The 22,398-nt window shown below is 35.7% G+C and overlaps 1 protein-coding gene across 1 annotated transcript in view; it reads right to left on the bottom strand.

The window, feature by feature from the left end:
* Window positions 1–1,106: 1,106 nt before the first annotated feature.
* Window positions 1,107–22,398, bottom strand: part of BMP5 (bone morphogenetic protein 5) — a 112,705-nt gene continuing 91,413 nt past the window's right edge. The window contains exons 4-7 of the mRNA XM_042937329.1: window positions 18,009–18,203; window positions 6,698–6,774; window positions 4,738–4,848; window positions 1,107–1,334 (exon numbers count right to left, since the gene is read on the bottom strand). Of these exons, the coding sequence (XP_042793263.1) occupies window positions 1,185–1,334; window positions 4,738–4,848; window positions 6,698–6,774; window positions 18,009–18,203 (533 nt within the window). The 3' untranslated portion in view covers window positions 1,107–1,184. The remainder of the gene's footprint in view (window positions 1,335–4,737; window positions 4,849–6,697; window positions 6,775–18,008; window positions 18,204–22,398) is intronic.

The raw sequence follows: 22,398 nt of genomic DNA on the forward strand, positions 1-22,398 counted from the left end.
CCTTCCCATTTGGAATTATTTGCTCTTGGAGGAAGGTTTACAAAATCCCCTTACAAAATAAGGTTTTCATTGAGCTCATTCTCAAAGATATGAAAAATGGATTTCAGCTGTTCTTTCGAAATGGCAATTCTGTCAAAGCCATTCTGGGGTTTTTGGTAATTTCCTTCAGTTTAGTTTCAGTGCTTTCACCTAAATAAAATCCCTTGCATCACATCAATCAGCAAACTCAGTTTGAAAGGAGAGCTAAAGAAAATGGCTCTGTCGGCATCTTTGCTCCGGTATGTTTTATGTATGCAGTGACTCTTGTCTGTGGGGAGGGAAGCGGAGCGCATGTAAACGTTTCTTTATTTTGGACTGTTTTTAAATCTGGGAAAAAAAAATGTGAAGTGTTCTAGATAATAGGCAGACGTGATTTATTTGAGGTAAGAAGGTTGTACTACGATTTTTTAGTGTTAACTTGGAAAGTTAAGGACATAGGCTCAAGCCTGTCTCCACAGAGTTCCTGAAACTTTGAGTGCTTTGCAAAATCTCCAGTCCACAAGCCAGGAAGGAACATACTCCTCCAGTTACACCAATTCGGTTAAAGAAAACAGTTACAACAATTGTGTGTCATCTTTCGTCTTCTCTGTTCTGCCTACTGCTTATTTATTCAAATCCAGTTCAAGATTTCACTTTATCTAATGAAGCAGAAACTCTAAAAGAAAACTTGTGTTTATCCAAGCATTTTTGTTTGGGTTGTTCATCTTTTTTTTTTGTTTTAGTTTTATTTCTAAATAAATATCCTATCACAGTTTTCACTGGCACAACATAACTAAATGCGTTCAATTTCCCTCACTGATGACAAAGGAGTCCTGTCTGATTTCAGATAATCATATAAAGATTGTATTAGAAAAAGAGTGTTGAAATGGAATTGAATTGGACTTAGCATATCCCATTGAATGTCAAACTAGGCTATCTACATTTAATAGACCTATAAAATAGATTTTATTGATCAGGCATCCACAAAGGAGATATATACCATTAAATAAATAAAAGTGACTATATACATGATATCGTACATAGGAACAGAGATGAAAAGAGTCAGACTAATTTTATGAAATTCCCTTTTTGTCTGAAAGCATACTTTTTATTTTAGTCATAAACCTTAACACAGATCTTTTTCTTATTACCATTCTTATTTAATATTAATGACAGCCGCATGAGCGCACTACCATATTTCTGTATTTTTTCAAAATGACATTGGAGCTGTCATCAAAGTACAGCACAGAGATGGCATTTAATTTGGTTGGAGCACAACAAGGCTTTGGCACATGGTCAGGAAACATCAGATGAACCTGGGAAAGAAAAACATGTTTTGTTTTTTTTTAAGAAATAAGACATTTTGTCCACAGCTTTCAAATAATATTCCTATTTTGTCACTCACAGTCAGGTACACCCTTAACCTATCACTCTTCTCCTATTTATGCTCAATGGCTGGGGTGGGGGTTGGAAACTGGTAGTGAAGGATGTATTTTTAAGCATTAACACCTAGAACCAACTCACCAGTTCTAATTATGTGTTGGGGCCTGAAAAATATTCTACCAAGTAAGGAAAACTCCTTCTATGGAATATTCAGTGGAAATTTTCCTGGGGGAAAGAACATGGCAACCTGCACTGAGTTGCTTTTGGTTAAAATGACAACTTCTATAGACTTTATGAGAAGTACAGAAGTTATAAATGCAAATCAGTGAAGTGACACCACGAGATTTGAATCTCAGAAAGATTTGAATCTAAGAATTATTTTTTAAAGGACAATTAAGCAATAAATCACTAAAGTTATGCCAACTCTTAATTTTCCACAGTTAAAGGAAGCATAAAAATCACAGCAAAATATATTCCAGGTACAATCCAAAACTTGTTTTAAAGCAATGATTTCAACTCTTCTCTATAGAATTTTTTCTTACTGGATTGGCTTTGACTTTCTTTCTCTCCTAGCCAAGCGCCAAAAAAGCAGGCCAAGCTAAATCAGAAGCAAAGAGCCTAGATATTTTACAAATTGAATATCCCTCTCCCCCAAAAGCCTAAAAGGTAGCTGTATACTGAAAGTGAAATGCTTAAGTAAAGGGTTTACTCTCATTTCCATCAGACTGGCAGTCTGCCGATGATTTGCAATAATTGAGCAAGGAGCCAGAACATGGTTTCCCCTTTCCCACCCACCTACCCTGGCCCTTTCCCCAAAGGGGTTTATGGGAAGTCCCACTGATGAGTCCTGAGGGATCCACAAAAAGCAAATACAGACTCTTAGAGTTTTGGCTGCACAGTGTCCTGGCTGAAATGATATAGGAGCCCTGCATGTGGATAGAAACAGCAGGAAAAATGAGGTGATCTGACATGAACTTGAAATTTCCTAAGACCTCACAAAACTAAAAGTTGGATAGTTTCTACAAATTTCAGATGCAGCTTTTGTCCCTCATCAGCTTTATCTTCCATAACCCACACATACATGATTGATAACCCCTTGTTTCAATGGCCTTGGCAGCTTCACGAAGCAATCATTCTCAAAAAATGGATTGTTCTTGAATAGTTTCTCAAACATATTAGTCACAAATATGCTTGCCTTTAACAACAAACATGCCTGTCTTCTTGTTTCATGTCCTACACAGAACAAACGTAGAGTGCACAATGCCAGGAAAAAAAAAATCAAACTTCCCATGTATGCTTCAAGTTTTGCAATGACTTATGTCCCATATCCCAGGACAGTGATACACAGCAGGGTCTTGTTCCAAGTCCATGTCAGATTTTTTTTAAATGTTTATTTTTTGACACTGCCTTCCAGACTACAGCCCTAAAAGCTGACAGTATGTGCTTGTATATTTATAAGAGAAAAAAATGAAAAGAAAAAATGAGAGAAAGGGAGAGTTTTTGACAGAGTTTTTCAATAATTAAGCAATTCTTAGCCTGAGGGAAACTTTGATATATTAGATGCATATCTCATGAAGCAGAAGTCTGCTGAGTCATTGAGATGACAGCATAAAGAAGCAAAGAATTTTCTGAAAAAGTGTCATTTCTCTATAAGCTAATAGTGACTGTTGCTCTGACCCTACAAAAAGCCAGTGATCATGGCTACTCTTCCAAGGCTTGAAACAGTAGCATTTCTCTCTAAGTAATTGGCTTTTGGGTTATGGTGAAGTCTCACAGGCAAGGATAGATGGCTAGAGTTCACATAGTCTTTTTACTGGAGGAGGTTTGAATACAACCTGAAGACCTGCCCATTCCCCAGTAATGATCTCCTGTATCAAGAAGTGCTTCTATTTATAAAAAGCAAAGATGAAAGCATAACAAATCTTAAAATTCTCACAGGAATTTACTCTATACTTTGCATATGGCACAGAAGTAGACAATCTCATTAGTCAAGCATAAAAAGAATATTTTAAATGACAGCCTTTCAAAATATACATTTGTTTTATCTCTGGCTTTTTGTTTTGTTTTGTTTGTTTGTTTTTACTCTAAATTATTTCCAAAGTTTTTGACAATATCCATGCTCTAGTTGCCACAGATGTGTGTCTTTGGTGTCTAACTATTCTCTAGTACCTATGATGTCAGTGAAGAGAATAGAAAATACCAAGTCATTCAAGGATTAATCTGTCAATTTAGATATACCCTTTCTTATTCAGAAGAAAACTGGGATAGTCTTTCCATTAGCTTTAAATTTTAAATTAATTCTGAAACAATCTTCTGAAGAGTCAACTCACAAATTCTGACAGTTATGTTTCTTATTGGCCACAAACAAGACTCACCCACAAAGATTTTTTTTTCTTATAGCTACTGCTCACCTACCGCCATCCACCAAATAACCACTCTGTCACTAAATCTTAAATCTCAAATACTTTGTTTTCTTCCTTCTATACTGATGACATACAGTTTAAAGGTTCGTATTAACCTAAACATTAATTTGTAATTATATCAGTCTATTGCACCTTCTAGAAGCCTTTCACTTAGTCTTCCAGACTGCCCCACTGCCAAATCAGTAAGTCATACACCATAAGGCAGGTATGTCAGAGTCTCAAGAGGTTTCTCGAGCTCATTAGATATAGTAGAATCATTTAGACAGCATGAAACCAACACTTAACTATTGTTTTCACAAAAATAAGCCCAGGTTATTGGAGATTAAATCACTGCTAAATTCCTGAGTGAGGAAGGGAAGAAAAGAAGATTAAATCCACCTTAAAGATTATTTAAAACAAACAAACAAACAAAAAAAAAAAAACCTAGTATCAAGAAATAGAAACGAGTCTTCTACTTACATTCTATTCGAAGAACTTTCATAATATGAAAATATGTTGTGGAACATTCTTAAATAATTAGAGTAAAAGAGCTCAGATGAAATTCAGTAAGGCTATTATTCAATGTTTTTGCAATGATTACTAATGAATTGCTAGGTTAGAAATGGCCCTTGGGAACCTGTGTGGTTAGTCATATTGCATAGTGAAGAAATCAGTGCAGAGTGACTACTTCATGTGGTTACTCCAATTTTCCTAGCTGAATCCTTCCCCATTCTGGAATCAGGATTATTCTTTAAACAAGCCCAAATGTCCTGACTATATCCACAATTGTTAGTTTGGCTCTAAAAAATACCAAAGGAGTTTTAAAAGAAAAAATCATACATTTATAGCTATAAATGGATGCTTCCCTTTAAAATAACTTTTATATGATGCTTGCATCATAAACCACTTTCAATTCTACAAAAACAAAGCATACCAGAGTCTGAACGATGGCATGGTTGGTGGCATTCATGTGGGCATTGAGTGGAAAAGAACATTCTCCATCACAATAAAATGCAGCATATCCTTCTGGTGCTATAATCCAGTCCTAAAATACACACACACACACACACACACACACACACACACACATAAACAGAAGACAAAACAAAACAAAACAAAGGAGGAGGAGGAGGAGGAGAAAAGAAATCACCAAAATAAAAATAAAGTAATTCTTGAAGAATACCCATATTTAGTTTAGATAGGTTTCTCTTCTTCATCCAACAATTATTCTAACATGACAGCCTCCCTCAAGCCATTAATTTATTTTTAGGTTCAAGTTTACAACACAAGTATAAATATTTTCACAAGAAATTGCCCTCTGTAATTTTTCCCAAGAGGTTGCTATGTAGGATATTCATAGTATGTATTAATTCATGTATTCATGAATAAAACCATAATCATTAAACAGCATTGTAAATATTGTTTAAACAGGAAATGATGAACTTTGGAAAGTTCAAGTGAACCAGAAAGGAAAAGAAGAATAAACTTAATTGAGATAATTCCCATTACTTCTTAATAACTCATTCCTGGTTTTAGAAGTCTGACAACCTCCTAAAGCTTTAATATTTGTTCCTTTTTCTGTTTTTCTTTCCATTCATGTGTTAACTTTATAGTCTCCTTAGAAGAAATAATTTGGAGCAAATTCTTGAGAAAGGCACATGAAATTTTTTAGGAAGCCAAAAAATTGGCATGTGGAATGGTTGTCCTGATTTTTTTTTTTCCCAAGAAGTAAAACTTGGTCCAAATATAAACTTACTGAATGAATCATGTTGAAGGTTTATCATAAAATTTTTAAATGCTTACATTTTATTATTACTTTTCAATGAGATAACTCAAATTCTGCAAATCCATTATAATCGGATAATATAATCTAAAAACTTCAATTTAAACTATCAATACATAAAGCCATTAAAAACTATTTTGGTTGGGGCACCTCGGTGTCTCAGTCAGTTAAGCATCCAACTTTGGCTTAGGTCAAAGCCATGGTTTGTGGGTTTGAGCCCCGTTGGGCTCTGTGCTGACAGCTCAGAGCCTGAAGCCTGCTTTGAATTCTGTGTCTCCCTCTCTCTCTCTGCCCCTTCCCCACTAGTACTCTGTCTTTCTCTCAAAAATAAATTTAAAAAAAAATTATAAAAATTAAAAAAAAAAACTATTTTGGTTAAATTCTCTTCCTCACCCTCTTTGTGAAGCATTAGTAAAAGACAGCCATAAGATTTTTTAAGTTCAAGAAAAATGTTTTTTTTTCTGTAGATCTACTTATTAATAACATTATAGACAAGGATTCTGTTTCCTAGCTCTTGAGTTTGAGACCATAAGGGGGCAAATGCTGTTACTCAAGTAAATCTGAAAAATTGGTATAAAATTAAAACTTTGGGATATGTAAACAACAGCACCTGTTTTTCCACTTTCTTTTTTTTTAATTTTTTTTAACGTTTATTTATTTTTTTTGAGACAGAGAGAGACAGAGCATGAACAGGGGAGGGGCAGAGAGAGAGGGAGACACAGAATCTGAAACAGGCTCCAGGCTCTGAGCTGTCAGCACAGAGCCTGATACCGGGCTCGAACTCACGGACCGTGAGATCATGACCTGAGCTGAAGTCGGACGCTTAACCGACCAAACCACCCAGGCGTCCCTGTTTTTCCACTTTCTAAGTATCATAGGATTATGTTTCTTCTTCAGCGTAGTTGTTTTTTTACTGTAAACCCTAATAATGATGTTTCAATGGCAAAAGGATAAGGGAGAAATAAAAATGATGTGGGTAACTTATATACTGAATAGTCATATCAAATATAATTGGTTAATATATTGGAAATATTACTAACAAAGATTATGAATAACTCTGGATTTATAATAAAATGGGAAAGAAGCACCCTAGTTAACTGACCATTCTTACCTGCCATCCCAGATCCCGGAAACTCACATAGAGTTCATGCTTCTTACAGGCTTGTTTTTGTTCACTTGTATTATAATCTGAAGGTAAAAATCAGATTTTAAAGACAAGGCAGCTTATCAGGTATCATAATGTTTCTTTTGTGAGATCACTGATAAAATTAAAAAGAAGCTGTACTTAAAGTTGTAAACTAGGAGTTTGAATCGTAAACTAGGAGTTTGAAGCCAGAGCCACCTAATTAATTATGTGAACTTTAGGCAAATCGCTTGTCATGAGTTTCTTCTTCTGTAAAATGTAGAAGATACCATTTACCTTCTGAGGTTCTAACAAGAATTTAGTTAGACTCCCTGCTTTATGGTGCACGGTCTGATGCCTGCTATTCATTGAGTACTAGCTGCTCAATGAATGCTCATTTATTATTTCACACTGTAGCGGTACTTCTTATATTTGTATACATTAAACACTCATACAATGTTTTTTTAACATCTTCCATGAGGTAGACACTGGGAAGGTACTAACTGGGATCTTACTGAGTTGATTTTAATTCACTAAATTCAGAATACTCAAAGTTGAGCTTTTGATGTTCTCCCAAAACCTGTCCAATCTGTAAACCCCTCCATTTTTGACTGATGGCAGCTTCCCCCCAAAAAAGAGAGAAAGTGTCAAAATATACTCTGCTTTTTCCTCTTGCTCTTACATCCGGCCTGCCAAGAAACCCTACACATGCTACCTTCGAAATGGTCCAAAATCCACCTACTCTTACCACCTCCATGACTAGTCCTGGTTCAAGCCACGTCAGCTTTCGCCTGAATTACTGCAATATTCCCATTCCTAATTCCCTTTGCTTCTGTTCTTGCTCTTCGACAACAAAGCAGTCAAGTAGACCTTCTAACAAGTAAATCAAATTCTAACACTCCCCAGCAAAAAGTCCCACTCTGGTCTCCCCATATCACTAAGTGAAATATCTTTACAGTGGTTTACAAGGTCCTGTATGATTTGACCCCATCATCTCTCTCACTCATTTCCTATTAAACTTCTTCTCCTTTACTCCATTCTGGCCATTATACCTCCTTGCTGTTTTCTACCCAGGTCAGCTTCCACCCATCTTAGGGGCCTTTATACTCACTCTTCCCTCTCTCTGAAATGCCTACCCCTTGGATTTGGATATATCCAAAAGTTATATATATCCAAAAGTTGAGGAAGCTATAGGCATTCCTCAACTTTTCACTTAAGCATCATCTTGTCCGTGAAGCCTTCACTAACTACCCTATTTAAGATCACAACTCCCACCATGATATTCCTGATATCCCTCACTTTGTTCTTATTTTTTTTTTTTCCATTTCACTTACCATCTTTTAATATGCTATACCTTTTATTCATTTATTATGTACATTGTTTCTTGTCGGTTTCCTCCCACTAGAGTATAAGTTCCAGAGGGCCAAAATCTTGTTTGGTTCTGTTTGGTTCACTGATACATCCCACATTTCAGAAATAGTTTCTGACATATAGTAGGTACTCAATAAATATTTGAGGAATATATAAATGAATTCCTCAATGTGTTCCACAAATAACTTGAAGAAAAGGAAATATATTATTTCCTTTATATATTTTAGAATATAATTCGCAAAACTCACAATCTTTTATAATTACTTAAAAGAATTAAGAACTTTTTAAAAAAGAATTAAGGTTAAATAGAGAGCCTCCATATTGTATCCAGACTAAAGCAAAACGTCAAAGAAACACAGAACTTTATAGAAACTCTATGTTGCCTTCCTTAGAGCTTACTCACACTTTATACATATAACATTCAAAAAACCAACCCATTTTTTTATTATTTACAATATGACATATGAAAGAGGAAAAAATGTAGGGTAAGGGAGCCAGCAAAATAACTTATTTTCAAAGAAGACAGCTAATTCTTTCTTTTAGGAACAATTGCTACATTCACTCTGACAGTCATCTCTGTTAAATCAGTATAGTTGTTTACTACACAGAGTAGTCTGTCTTAAGATGTCACCCTCCAGTTTAATTATTCTCAACCTCTAATGAAAATGTAGACATTTCAAAGATCCATGGAGTCTATCTTAGCAGGTCTTGCCATCCACTTTTCACAGTTACTTCATGTAGTTATTTATTTAATTTCTGCCTAGAGGGGCGCCTGGGTGGCTCAGGCTGTTAAGAATCCTACTCTTGGTTTTGGCTCAGGTCATGATCTCACAGTTTGGTGAGTTTGAGCCCTGCATCTGGCTCTGCACTGGCAGCATGGTGGCTGCTTGGGATTCTCTCTGTCTCTCTCTCTCTCTCTCTCTGTCTCTCTCTCTCTCTCTCTCTTTCTTTGTCCCTCCCCTGTTCACACTTGTCTCTGTCTCTCTCAAAATAAATAAATATACTTTAAAAAATTAAAAAAGAATTTTTAAAAATCTCTGCCTAGAAAACAAAATAATGATTAAATATTGAACTCAGGCTTTTTTACTTCTAGATCAGAGTTATCCTTGCTGTACAATTAGCTTTATTAAAACAAATTAAATATGTAGACAATGACAGAAAATGGAGAAAAGAGAATGTATTTGAAATACAGCACTCTTATTCTTTTGGCAAAGAATATTCTTTGGGCCATACAGAATACAGCACTCTTATTCTTTGGGCAAATTCTTCTTGGGGCAGAATAAGAATTGCACAGGGAATAAATTTTGCCCAGGACAAAATTGGACAAGCATGCTGTAACAGTAAATACAAGAACATGAAATGGAATAGTTGCCTGTGTAATTTTTAGGGGAAAGAAATAATTGATTCTGGTGTTATTTTGATTCTATACATTTTTGAAATTCAGAAGAAAATAAAAGTCAGCAATGCAGTAGACCAGGGGTCAGAAAACCTTTTCTTTAAAAAGATAGTAAATATTTTAGTCTATGGGGTCTACCATTACAATGAGTGAACCTTGCCACTACAGCATGAAAGCAGCCATATACTAATGTAAATGGATAGATATGGCTATATTCCAATAAAACTTTACTTTTGGAGGCTAAAATTTGAACTTCATATGATTTCTACAGGAAACAAAATTTTATCCTTCTTTTGAGTCTTTTTCAAACATTTAAAAATGTAAAACCTATTCTTAGAAATTGGGTCATACAAAAAGAGGCCATGAGTCCTTACTTCGCCAACCCCTGCATTAGACAATAACAGGAATATTATTCATTCATCCTTGTCTTAATTAAAACCATCAAATATGAATAAAGACATTGTAGCCAATAACACATACAAGTATATATGAAAAGCCATAAACTACATATATGGTTACATGAATTTCATGTTTATAAAAAGAGAAAGTAAAATTTAAAAGTCAAATAGATCTGTTCTATCTACGCAACTTTTCATGAAGGCTAAGTGATGTATATAATGTGACATCACATAAAGGTAACGAGCAATGAAATTTATAACAGAATCTGGTTCCAAGAGTCTGATTTCATAAAGCATTAGGACCATATGTTTATTCTGTCAGAAATAAAAATTAATGGATGAGTGAGGTGAATGTGGTACCAAAACCAGCAAAGCCTACAATTAGGTTTACTATAAATGGTTGGCAGAATAAACTAAAGGAGGAAGGGCAAGGAAATTAAATTTATATCTTTAAAAATTATTGATTGACAGCTCTTTGAAAATTATAATGAAAGGGACATAATGCCACTGTAGAGTAACCTGCTGAAAAATGAAGAATTCTGCCAGAAATTATTAAAATGTTCTGTTGCCACAACCACACTAGAAAAGTATGCTAACATTCCTCAACCACAATGGAGGTGTTACAAATGCATCATTTCTTTGTTTTGTCTCATAACGGTAATAATATTGAGAAACCAGTGCCAATATTGCAAATATTGCTAAATACTTTATGCAAATTTCTTTATGATCAGTTTCTGCAAACAGTGCAAGTTTAATCTTTTCTTTTAAGGAGTTATTTTGTCTTAGAAAAAAATTGTGAAAAAAAATATGGAGGTTAAAAGTAGCAAAAATCAATAATCCTGAACTCTACATAGGACTTCAATGGTCTGTCTACTAGTCTCTGAAAAACAAACATTCAAGTAAATAGACATGGGTTAGTTTAGCTATGAAGTAGACCAGAAAAATTAAATCCAGACAACTCCATATACCAATATGGGTTTTCTTTCTTTCTTTCTTTCTTTCTTTCTTTCTTTCTTTCTTTCTTTCAAATCTAGTATGAGCTTCTTCAGTGGGTGAAATATAGACATATCTATAAAAGAAAAGAAAAAAAATACCCAAAACACAATTTAACACTCAAGCATGTCAAAAGCTTAAATAAGTCAAATATGATGAGAAACTATGCTTCAAGGTAAAAGAGGTGTTAGCATTCTCATGCTCAGGGCCCAACAGAAAAAAGAAAATCAGCACCTAAGCAGCAGGGTTTTCACTAATTTATAGAAAATGGAAATGACAAGTGAATGAAGGTCGAAGAGGTAAAGAAGCAGGAATAATACTAAAATAGACTGATAATGTAAATCTTGATATGGCACTGGGGGGTACAGAAATTCATGATAAACTCCAAACACATAACAATCCCTTTCAAAGATAAGGGATTTTCAAAATGCTACCGCCATCCTATCTTAAATCACCATCTTCTATAGCCAATGAATCTCTCTCTTGAATTTATGCACAATCCGCTAGGAACTACTGTTATTGATTTGTGTAGCAGTAACTGTGTTCTTCTACGTACAAATGTCTGACACAGAACAGATTACAACAAAATAATAACTATCTGCTGTGTTTGTTGAATTCTGGTTAGCAAGGCATCTATGTGGGTGATCCAACTAATATCTTCAACTTTGAACTTACTGATGTAAAAACTGTCCACAAACCTGAGTTTCCATCTCCCCACCAGGCATCTCTAAATAAAAGCTTCCTAAATGCCTCCTACTCACTATTTTTACTTCTGACCTTACATTCTTAAGATGCTACCCTTCAGATCACTCCTTTGGTTAACAAGATCACTGTCACCTAGTGGCCCAAGTGAGAACGTTTAGTAAGTTTCTTGATTTTCTTTCTTTCTTCTTCATGTCCTACACTACATTAGTCCACAAAGCCCATTGACTGACCCATTTCTAGTCTAGATAACCTTTTGGAAACCCCGTGCTCTCTTGGTTACCTCACACTTCCTCAACGTCCTCTTCCAGTAACTTTGACCTAGGATAACAGTTCATCCCTGCTTTCCTCCTCCATCTCTCACCATAGTCTTCTGTCTCTTTTACGGAATTGCTTTTTGTCCTTGCTTATATTTAAAGTACTGATGCTCCCACAGGAAGCTCTATTTTTTTTCTTTTACTTTATTTTCTGTGTCACTGTCAAGTCCTAAGCTTCATCTAACAATCTGGGCTCATATCCATATCATTTTCCTATACCTTCCACTTATTCTTGACACTCTCATCTCCCAAACCCTGTCTCACCACCCGCTGCTGGCCCCATCCCACATGTTTTGGTTTCCACTTCCCCTTTCTCCAATCTATAATCTTTGCTACTTGGAGTGTTGGACTAGCCTCCTAGTCATTATCTGGGCTTTCGATTTCCTCCCTTGGCATCCCATCCTTCACTCTGATGCCAAGTTTAACTTTTTAAAATGCATATCTGATTATGGTACTCCTTTTTCCAATTTCCAGATGAAGACACCATAGTTCCTAACTATCACATACCCTACTCTTTATAATTTGGTTCCTGCATACTTTTCTAGTTTTTCTCACACCTCTCACACAAAGCAACTTGCATGCCCAGGTATTTAACATGGATTCATGGCTCTGTAACTGCACATCCATCTGAAATGGCTTCACCTCCCTTTCCATTTCTGGAAAATGTCTATTATTTCTCATATAAATCCCTCATGAAGTCTTTTGAGCCATACTTGGTATTGCTTAGGTGCTCTCTCCTTCCTACTATTACACTACCTTATATCTACTCTAATAGAATTGACCTCCTAATAATTACTAACTCTCATGTCTTTCCTATTGTCTGTGGGAGTGGTTTTTAAGAAGCAAATTCCTTAGTTATCCATCTTTTATCAGCATATAGTTAATACTGTGCTTATTGCACAATGGGTGCTTATTTACTTAAAAAAATTTTAATGTTTATTTATTTTTGAGAGAGAGAGTGTGAGTAGAGGAGAGGCAGGGAGAGGGGGACAGAGGATCCAAGACAGGCTCTGTGCTGACAGCAGAGAACCCAAAGTGGGGCTCAAACTCACGAACTCACGGACCATGAGATCATGACCTGAGCCCAAGTCAGACTGAGCCACCCAAGTGCCCCAATGGGTGCTTATTTAATATTGAATACATTTATTTTACAATAAATCATGCCCAAATGTATTCTCTCTATGGATTCTTTCTAGACAGAGAATTGGCAACAGACACAATCCATTAATGTCTATTGATGAGTTTATTTTATATAATTAATTGCTCAGATAGACTGGCCAAATTAGTGAAGGCCTCTAAAATCCTTCTTGTGGGGCGCCTAGGTGGCTTGGTCGGTTAAGCGTCCGACTTCGGCTCAGGTCATGATCTCACGGTCTGTGAGTTCGAGCCCCGCGTCGGGCTCTGTGCTGACAGCTCAGAGCCTGGAGCCTGTTTCAGATTCTGTGTCTCCCTCTCTCTCTGCCCCTCCCCTGTTCACGCTCTGTCTCTCTCTGTCTCAAAAACAAATAAACATTAAAAAAAAAACCATAAAATCCTTCTTGCTTCTGAAGTCCCAAAGGCCAAGAAACTCCAATAAGCAGGAATATTGGTACTTTTTAGGGAGAGAGCTTCTAGTTTTCTCTGATGTAAGAGTCTGAACTCTTTATGCACCAGTTCTGAAACACCAAACCATATGACTCATTAAGAATTAACAGTGATAATGGCTTATACCAAATAAGCCATGTACCAATGTTCTCAGTTTTTTATTAATATTAATTCATTTAATTCATTTAATTAATTAGTTCATTGAATTAATTTAATTCTCATCTGAGGGGGCAAATACTATTAACATTCTCACTTTACAGATGAAGAAACAGAGATAGGGAGAGGTGACATCTTGTCCAAGATTTTGCAAATAGTAAATGGTGGACTCAGGATTAAATGACAAAATCCTAAATGGATAACAGATAAATAAATGTACAGATAGATAATATATGCACAAAAATAATTGTTTCTTTAGGAGGGATTTCCAAAATTTTGCATGATTCAGGGCACAAATAACAGTTTTTAGTGTTAATTATTAAATAAATCAAGTGAATTAGAAACATTCTCACAGGTGCAGCCTTGTAGGGTTTCCACTGCAACCGTGATCTTGAGAGCCCCAATTTGGAAACAACCAAAATGCTGTTTAAGAGTGGCATGACTAAATCAACCCTGATACACACACTGTTGACTATATTGCAACAGTTAAAAAGAATGAGGTCACTCTATTTGAAAGATGGCTGAGACATATTGTTTTTTAAAAAATCCATAAAACTAACTCTATGACATTCTGGAAAAGCCAAAACTTTGAGGACAAGAAGGAGACCGGTGGTTTCTAAGGGGAGAGAGAGATGAATAGCCAAAAGAAAGGGGATTTTGAGGACAACAAAGTACTCTGTATGATATCATAATGATGGATACATGTCGTTATATATTTGTCCAAACCCACAGAAGGTACAACACCAGGAGTTAACCCTGATATAAAGTATGAACTTTGAAAAATTATAGATTCTTCCTTGTGATTCATCCTTGGTAAGAAAGGCACCATTCTAATGAGTAACGTTGATAATGGGGGAGGCTAAGCATGTCTGGAACAGCGGTATGTGGGAAATCTTTGTACCTTCCTCTCAATTTTGTTGTGAACCTAAAACTGCTCTAAAATAGTCCTGAAAACTACATAAGATATATCATTTATGTAATTAAAAACACATAATAAAAATATATTCTCCACAAGAGATGTATATAATGAGGAAAAGATTTGCAAATACATGTACAAAGAAGTACAAATACCATGTTGATATGTGTATCAGAGTAACCTATTTCAAAAGTACTTAGGGGATCGAGAGAGAATTTTAGTTTTGCTTATTATTTGCTTATTTTTATGTAATGAAAATATGTGTTAATTACATGATATAAAACCTTTTGGGGAAATAATTGTAATTAATTGTTCTTTCTGGCTTTGATTAACATCAGTCTGTCCAAGAGGCATGACTTTATATTGTATGTATTAGGCAAAAGATAGTGACTATCAGAGTTGAAAATACATACAAAATGTTTCCATTCCAATGACTCTTTGAACTAGTTGGCCTAAGAAATCACCAAGATCTTAGGCAGAGCCACTAATGACTAGATTCACCTTCAACTACACTGAGTATCCAGCACACAATAAGCAGACTTTTCAAGATCTGCAGTGAACCAGGACTTGCCATTTGTCTTACAGTTCTTCCAAATTCTTAATACTCTATTCTTTTCAGCACTGATATAGTCCTTAGAACAGCATCTTGTTCTCAGCAGACTCTTTACAATCTTATCAACCTAGTACATACAGCATTTTTAACCTAACTAATAAAATAGCTATTACTTCCAGTTCCTTCCTCCACATGTAAAATTCAAATAAACATCCATTGTGCTGCCTCATGGGGAGGCAATATCTCCCGCAATGTGTCTGCTCAAACTCCTTGCCAAAAATCTGAACAGAAACAAAGAGGGACAGGTTCTACAGAAAATCTGGGCACTGTGGCACTGTGTATACTCCCCTGAAAGAGGAATTTAGTTTTTCCATACAATGGACACATTAATTTACTTAACAATTCCTATTTCGTGCTAGACAATGTTCTAGGCTCTTCCATAGAGCGAGCCTACAGAACAAAGGGTTACTAAGAAGTTGGAAGGCAAGAATCTTTGAAATAGAAAAGAAATTGGGTAGAGAAAGTGAGAATGACCTGGGTTTTAATTCTCCTGCATTAACTGAGACTTTTGACATTTGGCAATATGCTTTGGAGAAGAACAAAATGCAATCAGGTAAACATCTAATACAACTCTCTTCCCCCATTGGCTTCTTTCTTAGCCATGTAGTCTTCAAACAGTAATTTATTGTAAAGGCTTAGTGCTATTACAGCATTTATTATTTATATTTGAATAATTTTAAAATTTCACTGGCATTTCAAGTCTCCTAAGTATCAAATTTTGTGTTTATATTAGCATTCCCTTTCCTTAAACCCCTGTCTGTTAGGCCAAATCCTATGAGACTTCTTCCCGTCTGCTTGATTACTACCTATTGAAAGGTTACGTCTCCTAGACACAAACCAGCTACTTTCTTTCTTATTATCAAAATATGAACATGCTCCAAAACATCTACCACATATTTCACAGAAATGGCTGCCAATGACAAACTTTTTAAAAAGAAAATATTGCTCTGTATTAGAATAATTTTGTACTCTAAACAGTGTTAGGAAACTGGTGAAAAGTTACATGATTTCTGCTCCATGTGTTTTATTCATCTCTAGTTATAGAAGTACATTTGTTACTTGTGGTCAGAAAGAGAAGATAAATAGAGTTCACCAACAGGGAAAAGAACTTTGATGATTTCAGTCTCTGGAACGCCTCTGCCACAGTCGTTACAAGCTCCAATAATAAGTATGCAACTTGCACTTTTCCCTTTGTGACTTCCTGAAAAATTATTCACTATTCTATCCATGGCTAACAAAACTTTTTCTTAATGCAGTCTGCTACATCAAATTAAAAACATTTCAACCAATTTCAGAACCATTCTACATGAAAAGAAAAATATACAACTTTGACAGGCTAGTATTTACAGGGAAGAAAAGGTCTTAGAAAGTTATTTTTCTCCATCTTTCATATGAAGCAATTATAATTTTTGCCAAACTAAATATCTTGTGAAGATCTTTATAAAATAGCTTTGTAACAAGGCACAAATATCATGTTTTACTTTCAAGTGAAAAATATGGCTAAACTTATTTGTTGGAAAATTATTTTAAAACATTGCTCTATATGTAGTATGTAGTTTAGTAAAATGTAATTTCATAAAGAAATCTATCCCCATTTCTGTTGCTGGATACATCAAATAGACTTCTTAGGAAGCTTCCAGTGAACTCCAGCTTCGTATGTTTGTGGAGCGTCCCAGGTGTAAGAAACTTAATAAAACGTATTATTTTGGTTTTATTTATAATCATTTCTTAACACACATATACATGTGAGTAACAAAAAAATGCAGTATGATTTGTCAGTTTCAAGTGATTGAGGGAAAAAAATGAAGATTTCAGGAATAATGGCAAATATTGTCTGAATGTCTTTTTGGAAGAGTAAAGCATCTAATTTGTTTGAATACCATATGCAGGGATCTTGTCTGTTTTGTTCACCAGCTCATCCATTGTGCCTGGCAAGTACACTCCATATGGTGGCCATTACATAGAACACATACTTTTCAAATGAACAAACATATTGTACTCAGTTGGGATGTTCTAGGGTAAATTTTCCCCTTCAAACAGATTTATTTTTTATAGATAAAGAAAATTTCTTGGAATAAAATAGCCATCATTTCCATCTAAGAAAGGCTTACGAAAATCTGTATGCAGCCTGGACTAAACAAGGTACTTACTAGTGTAAATAATATGATTCAATAACTTCAGATTTTGGCAGTTAACCATTCATTCCAAGCTACTGTACTTTTATCTTCCTTTTCTATCAATTAATAGATTAACTTGCAAGTACATTGGGATAATTGTGCATCTGTAATATTTTGTTATTAAATGTTATACGTATGTGTGTACGTACATACACATACTTAAAGCAGATTATCTAGACAATAGCGTCCAAGTAATTAGTGGAAATGGAAATATTATCTTAATTTCCATTTAATCTGTCCTGCTTTTATTGTCAGAAAAAAAAATGTAAACTGCATGATTCACATGTATCGCTTCAAGCACTAAAGAAGTATTTTTCTGTTGAATCTACCTGGTTACCCATCCATATTTGAGAGGTTCTGGGAGATGTCAACTCAGCAAGTTGTGCAGTTCAGTTTTGGCTAGACTCTGTTGACGTAGCCATTTCATAATTTTATTACTGCCAGCTTGATTTTAATTTGAACTGAATCTTTCAACATACAAAGGCGAGTCGTACTTTGAAATGCACAACTGAGTGATTCAGTGATGAAACATTCTGAGGATGTTCGAAACATTGCTGCATGATTTAATAGACCAAACAAAGGTATATCCAAAGGGTAAATTTATCGTGGCTACTTGATTTGCAACATATAACCCCATAACTCTCTGCACACAACTGCTGCTCTGGTTTTATCTTACCTCCAACACTGGACATTCTGGAGGAGTCCTGATGAGAGTTGGATTTATTGCGGTTTTGATTTTTCCGTTTGTTCGCCGCTCTCACAGATCGAAGAAGTACCTCACTTGCCTTGAAGAAGGCCACCATGAACGGTTGTTTTGACTGAGGCCCATGTCTTCCCACGAGACCAGCGGATTTTACATTGATACTTCGTCCTAGAATGGAACGCACAAGCACTTGGTTTATGAAAAGAGCTAAAGTTTACCTGCCGTGAATGAATTCTGAGGGTACTTTGAAAAAGTAACATTACTTTTTCAAACATGATCAGAATGTTTTCTTTGCAGGCCACAGATTTTTATAAACATTGAGCGTTTGCTGTTACAGACAATTATCCATGCTTGGTTTTCCATTTTGCTTCATTCTTCACCACAGAACACCCTCAGGCTGCCTTCACTAGCTGATCCTTCTCAGACCTGGAAGTCAGCAATATTTTATATGGAAAGGCTTGACTACCATCAGCCTGGAAATGTCCACATTAAGTAACAATTTCAAAAATATTAGCTACGGGCTCTTCTGCATTAAATGCCCTATAATTTTCCTCTAAGTGATAAAAGCCGAATGGCTGGCTGGGTGTTTCTACTTTCTCCAGCTTTTGCACGCCTTTCAAGTGTTAATTAGTGCTGATAGCCTTCCCCCTTCACCTCTGGCCTGTGCCCAGCAAACTTGACAAAGCTATAGCTCCACTAAAAGCTCTTCACAGGTCATTCTGCAAGTCCCTGCTGGGGATGGAGGTTTGCTTTAAATTCCAGCTCTTTCTCAACCTCAGAAGTATTTTGAAGTAATCATGGAAATGTCAGAGTCCTTCCCTTTCTGAGTTTTGACACACCTGGATGTTTCCTGAAAGGATTTCACAAGTTGTTAACGGAGCCTGGAGATTCTCAGAAAGGAGACAAGACTCCAGGTGAGTTTGGAGACTCACCTTTGTCTCTAAATCAGCCTGCATCCCAGACCCTTCTGAGGCTGTCAGTGTGGTTGTGTATCAGAGAATGATTGCAACCAGAGCCTGTACAGGAATGCATTAGAAGTCAAGGTGTCTTAGAGACTAGAAGTAGATGTTGATAAAGAACCTCTCCCATTGGGTAGTAATACTAATACTTACAGTACTGCCAAATGTATTTGGAACATTGACAATATATGTGCCAGGCATTTTTCTAAGTGTTTTCCATATGATAATTAATTTGATTCTACAGATACTCTAGGAGTTAGGTGTTAACTATTTTCCCCTTTTGACAATTCACTTTTGTTCTGCTCTTCTAATTTAAAAAAATCACTGAAATTATATATATTTATATAAATATATGTAATTTATATATGATTATAAAGAAATATATATATATAATTTTCAGATACATACATATGTGTGTGTGTATATATATGTGTATATATATGTATATGTATATATATATATATATATATATATATATATATAATCTTCCAGTTCTAGTCTGATATCTAGTTCTATGAAAATCACCCAAGGAGGAATAACTATTTAACCTTAGATTGTAAATTTAGTTGAGAATTGCTAAAAACTCATGCAAAGTTTCTACTCTAGATACAGAAGTTACCAATCTTTTAAGAGTAATATATATAATGTGGCTTGAAATATGTGCATGATTGACTCTGCCTCGCCCCCTGAGAGATGAGCATGTTTTCTTAAAATATTTATTCAGTAAAGACTGTGGAGTAACCTCAGTCCATTATAAGACCTGACCCACCTTAGAAGAAAGGGAAGGAAAACAAGTCCTTGAAACGGCATCAATGGCATTTTAGCAAATAAACTCTTGCTCTTAACAAAATTTATTTTGGCAGCATAAACACTTTTGTGTATACTTGTATTGTGCAGAGACCTTCTACCGTCAGAAAATGAGACTGTGTCATGTGAGGCTGTGCAGCTGTTGAGAGGGACACAGAGGTCCTTTAAATGTGGAGGTATTGGTTAAAAGGAGGGAAAAAAGAAGAGTGCGTGCTAATCCAAGCTGCATCCGTATCCTCATCAATTGTTCTACAACGTCTCAGGAAAACTCAGTTCCCACAGTTATGAAAATGGCTATCTGCCTCACAAACGCCACTAGGCTCAGTCCTACCAAAGAATTTACAAATAATCAAAGCAGCAAACCTTAAACAAATAAGCATATAGGTTCCTCTTTTTAAATGCAAACTTACAGTGGCTCTATGCCAGAGTCTATATTTCTTAGAAAAACTCTATCACTGGCATAAATGAAAGAGGCAGTTTGATTTGTGGTCAGAGCAGTTTCCATTCGACTTCCACTGTAACAAATGTATTAATTCAGCTCAGACTTCCTCCTTCTGGCAGCCCTTTTGCTGTAAAAAGAGAAATTAGAAGTTCCAGCCAAATACCATACCTTGAACTGACCCACTTCAATACATAAACACTTTTACAACATGTTTATTCAGGTGTAGCACTTGAAATTGGTTTAAGATGTTTCCAGTGACAGAGAGCTCAGCAAAAGAAAAAAAAAAAAAGAAAGAAAGAAAGAACTGAGAAACTTAGCTGTTATGGAATAGAATAACTGGCAATCTGTTCTTCAAAATTTTTTTCTATCTTGCAGTACAACATAAAATGTATTTGTTGAGCTTTTATTTTGATTTTTTTAATGAAGTGTTAATTTAACAGGAACCAAATTTTTACTTGTATACATTGGTGACTGCAGAAATCATTTTTAATATATGATCTCTCTAATACTAAAATAGGTTGCCACAAGATGTTCACAAATGGAATAGAGTAAAATCTGTTTTCCATTCATTACAACACACACTGCCCCTTTTATAGTTAAATAAGCACTTAACACAAAGTTCCAAGTTTCCTTTGGTTTGCTAGAGAGTATCTTTTATTATCATTCTAAAGATTTTCAAAGTTTTAATTTTTATCTGTGCAGAAATAATACTGCCCTGAAGATTTACGTTCTGAAAACTGTAAAGATGTGTGTTGGTTACAAATATGGGTTTCTTGGCTTGACAAAGGTGGATATTGTGTGTGAAGAAAAGTAGTCTTCAAACCAATGTGAACTCCCTTTAAAATAACTTTTGATATTATTAAGTTTCCTTTTGGTTTCCTTTTTACTTCAGCAACGAGGTGACTATTAAGATTCCATAAGTTAATGCTTGTTCAGTTGCTCTGGGTCTTGAGCTACACCAATAGAACATTAACTATGTGATCACCCCTTCAGACACAATATACCTGTATTGATCATGTTGACTAAACCTTCTGAATGGCCGAGCAGTTGTTTTCGCTAAAAGTGCTAATGGGACCCAGACTATATTGCATGTATTAAAAATAGTGAATCTTTTATAAAATGTATTCGAAAATGTTGAATTTTCTTTTTAAAAGTACAGCTTGTCTTATTTTTTTAATATTTTTTAAGTTTTATTTATTTATTTTGAGAGACACCCAAGACAGTGTGAGTGGCGGAGGGGCAGAGAGAGAGGAAGAAAGAGAATCTCAAGCAGGCTCTGCACTGTCAGTGCAGAGCCCAACGCGGAGCCTGAACTCATGAAACCATGAGATCATGACCTGAGCTGAAATTGAGAGTCGGACACTTAACCGACTGAGCCACCCAGGCGCCCCAGCATGTTTTAGAGATTGCAAATATATAAAGAAGGAAGCCTCCCTGGGGCGCCTGGGTGGCTCAGTCGGTTGGGCGTCCGACTTCGGCTCAGGTCACGATCTTGCGCTCCGTGAGTTCAAGCCCCGCGTTCGGCTCTGGGCTGATGGCTCAGAGCCTGGAGCCTGCTTCCGAGTCTGTGTCTCCCTCTCTCTCTGCCCCTCCCCCGTTCATGCTCTGTCTCTCTCTGTCTCAAAAATAAGTAAATGTTAAAAAAAAAATTCAAAAAAAAAAAAAAAAAAGGAAGCCTCCCTAAAACATTTGATGTAGAAAAATTTTATGTAGGTGTGTATCATAGTGTTTTTATTTTTCAAAGGTGATCCTTATTTTTGATTTCTAGCTAAAATCAATAGATATATAAGGGTTAAGGATTGGATTGATATACAGTGAAAATGGAAATGGGCTTGGGTAGTGAAAAGAATATTAAATAAAAGAATGATAAGGACACCAGCTTGAGCCCAGCCTTCATCTCCTTGGGATTTAGGCATGCTTAGCCATAACAAGAACGTTGGTAGGTTTAATGCACTAGGCATGGAGCATAGAGCAGCCTCATGAGAAAGAATTCATCCTAAGAAAAAGGTGAACCCAGAAAGTATAAATTCAGGACAATGTCCCAGTGAGTATAGAGAAATGAAACAATTTGAGCAGCAAATACATGGGCATATTATTTCTCAGTTTCATCAACTACACAGTGAGTAAAGACGGGCTTCAGGTGATACCTTCTAAA

The sequence above is a fragment of the Panthera leo genome, chromosome B2 (genome assembly GCF_018350215.1).
Source record: "Panthera leo isolate Ple1 chromosome B2, P.leo_Ple1_pat1.1, whole genome shotgun sequence".
NCBI lineage: Eukaryota > Metazoa > Chordata > Mammalia > Carnivora > Felidae > Panthera > Panthera leo.